Source organism: Bison bison, unplaced genomic scaffold (assembly GCF_000754665.1).
Source record: "Bison bison bison isolate TAMUID 2011002044 unplaced genomic scaffold, Bison_UMD1.0 scf7180017864365, whole genome shotgun sequence".
Lineage (NCBI taxonomy): Eukaryota > Metazoa > Chordata > Mammalia > Artiodactyla > Bovidae > Bison > Bison bison.
In genome coordinates this window covers 1,189,337-1,191,875 of record NW_011494937.1, presented here as the reverse complement: position 1 = coordinate 1,191,875, position 2,539 = coordinate 1,189,337, and the positions used below count along the sequence as shown (strand labels likewise).

The 2,539-nt window shown below is 57.8% G+C and overlaps 1 protein-coding gene across 1 annotated transcript in view; it reads right to left on the bottom strand.

Annotated features, from left to right (window-relative positions):
• Positions 1 to 2,185: 2,185 nt before the first annotated feature.
• Positions 2,186 to 2,539, bottom strand: part of LPHN1 (latrophilin 1) — a 49,874-nt gene continuing 49,520 nt past the window's right edge. Inside the window, exon 27 of the mRNA XM_010855512.1 lies at positions 2,186 to 2,280. Within this exon, the coding sequence (XP_010853814.1) occupies positions 2,186 to 2,280 (95 nt within the window). The remainder of the gene's footprint in view (positions 2,281 to 2,539) is intronic.

Genomic DNA, 2,539 nt, shown 5'->3' with positions numbered 1-2,539 from the left:
CCAGGAATGGCAGTTGGAATCATACAAGGTGCAGTGTATGGTCCCTGGGCTTGGCTCTCAACATAGCCTGTGGACAGCTGTCTGGGCCAAGAAGGGCTTGGCTGAGACACCATGTGGCACAGTGGCCTAGCCCAGAGACTGGGATGTGTATCCAGGTGCTACAGGCCTGTTTCCCCACTTGTCAAATGGAGCGCAAGCACCCTCCACCCAAAGCATTCATGAGGCTTGAGAGAAATTGCACCTGAATTGTCCAGCTAGGCCCTTGAGCCCACCAAGTGTTGTGAACACTGGCTGACTCACCAGACCTCTGCCATGGGTTCTGAACGGCAGTGCAGGCTCCTGTGTCACAGCCTCACAGGAATGCTCTGCAAAGAGCGGCTCACTCACCACACACCCCCAACCGCACCCCCCCACCTCAATGAGTCATGCCACTCTTGTCATTCCAAGAAATCTTAATTTCTTTATTGATTTTTGACTCAACAATTTTTTTTAACTTTTTGTTTTTTTCTGAAACGTTCTTGTTGTTATGAGCCTTTTGTTTTGTTCTCGTTAAATGCACTCGACCCAAAATTGGTTTGGCATATCGAAAAGGAGACCAAGGAGGGACTGGGGTCATGGGAGAAGAAGGGAGGAGGCCCGAATGGACAGAGAGAAACTGAGGGTGAGAGAAGAGGAACACAGAGACTGAGACACAGGGGAAGAGGTGGAGACACTGAGAAAGGAAGGCAAGGAAAACCAAAGCCCCCCCCCCCCCAAAAAAAACAAAAACCAAAAACACCAAACCCAGAGAAAAACAACAAGATTTCAAAGCAAATGAATTCAGGAGCCCAAGGAAGGGAGTAGGAGAGGAAACCAAGACCCTTCCTTCTCTACACTGTCCCAGCTGGGGTGGGGGCGTCAAGGCACCAGGTCTGGAGGGGGTGGGGGGACACCTGGGCGCTCAGGGTAGCCTCGTGCTGGACTGCGGCATGTCCAGACCTACCGACCAGGGGGCCCTGCCACACAGCTCTGAGGCCTGGGAGCCCACCTTGGGGATTCTGGCTGGAGTGGGAGCCCCGGGACCCACTGCACCCTCTCTCTCCCCTTGATTGTCGGAGACTGGAGAGAGAAAAGGACTGGGCAGGGAAGAGGAAGCGGGGCGCCTTGCTTGCCTCCAGTCCTCCGGACCTCTCCCCCCACTGCCCCCAGCTCTTCCAGACCTCTCTGCTGGTGCCAGAGGCGGCCTGACTCTATGGCCTGGCTGATGCCTGGGCCAGGCCCACCGTTCCACCTACCCTTGTCTCCCAGCAGCTCTCTAGTCCCCAGAGAGGAGTTCTGGCCTAATGAAGTCGAGGAAAGCAGTGGAGCTGCCCCATACCTTCCTCACGGAGCCACCTGGGAGAGACCATTCCCATCCTTCCTTCCCCTCCCCGCTCAGACCTGCCCATGATCTGGTGAAAGGGGTTAACCCTCCCTTCCAGAAAACAGATGGAACCCAGCCTTACCTTCTCCCCACTCCTGTCCCCCGGCATGGGACAAACCAGCTTCTTTGGTCTGGCCCCTTCTCCCCTAACTGATGGGGACCAGCCAGCCCCAGCTCCTCAGGAGAAGGGAGGGGCTTTCTAGCAGCAAAAAGGGTCCCTCCAGCCACCCCTCTGCCCCTTTCCCCAGTTCCTCCCTAGAGTCCCTCCCCCTGAACCCGAAGAAGTTCATGGCAGCAGCAGGCTGAGACCCGAAGATGTTTGAAAACTCATGGCACTTGTGAGAAAAGAGGGACAAAAGAGATGAGGGGTCAGAGCAAAGGTGGAGGGCTACCCCTGGGGAAATGGCAATGACAGGGCTGGGCTATGGCAATGGGACTACACTACCCCCGAAGAGGTGAGGGGGGAGGGTTGCTGGGAAGGCCAGGGAGACAGACTGGAGAGGGGGCAGGGAGAGGTCCTCAGGAGACACCCCAACCAGGCCCTAGTACCTGGCTTTGACTCTCCTGCGGGAGGGTGGAGGGGAGGCAAGGCGACCTCTCAGCTTCGGCCTCCCCACCCGGTGTAAGACCATCTCACCACTCCCATTCCTTCCTTCCCAGTCCTACCTGCCCCCAGCAAACACCGCCGCCCTCATTTTCCTTCCCAACAACGTCTCTAGGCAGGAAATCAGCCCCTTCTTCCCAGGCCCTGAGTCCCAGAAGCAATATACAAGAAGCAGGAACTCAAAGGGACAGCGCAGCCATCTCGGCAGAAGCATCTTTGGGCGTGAGGGTGCCTCCCCGGGCCACGGGGAGGGGCAGGGGAGACAGGCCGAGCCCTGGGGCAGACAGTGAGGTACACGCCCCAGGAGGGCTGACTGATGCCAGGGAGAGGCGAACCAGGAGGGGCGGGGGGTGGGGGGGGGGCGGCGACAGAACCAGGTGCTGGGGGAAGGAAACGGTTCTTTGTTTCGATGTTGCTTCTAGATTTTGTTGTCTCTGGATTGTAAAAAGCTGCTCTGGTGGCCCGCCCACCCCGGCTGGGGGATGCACACATACATGGAGAAGTCCTGGCTGCCAGGGCCCAGCGGCGCAGCC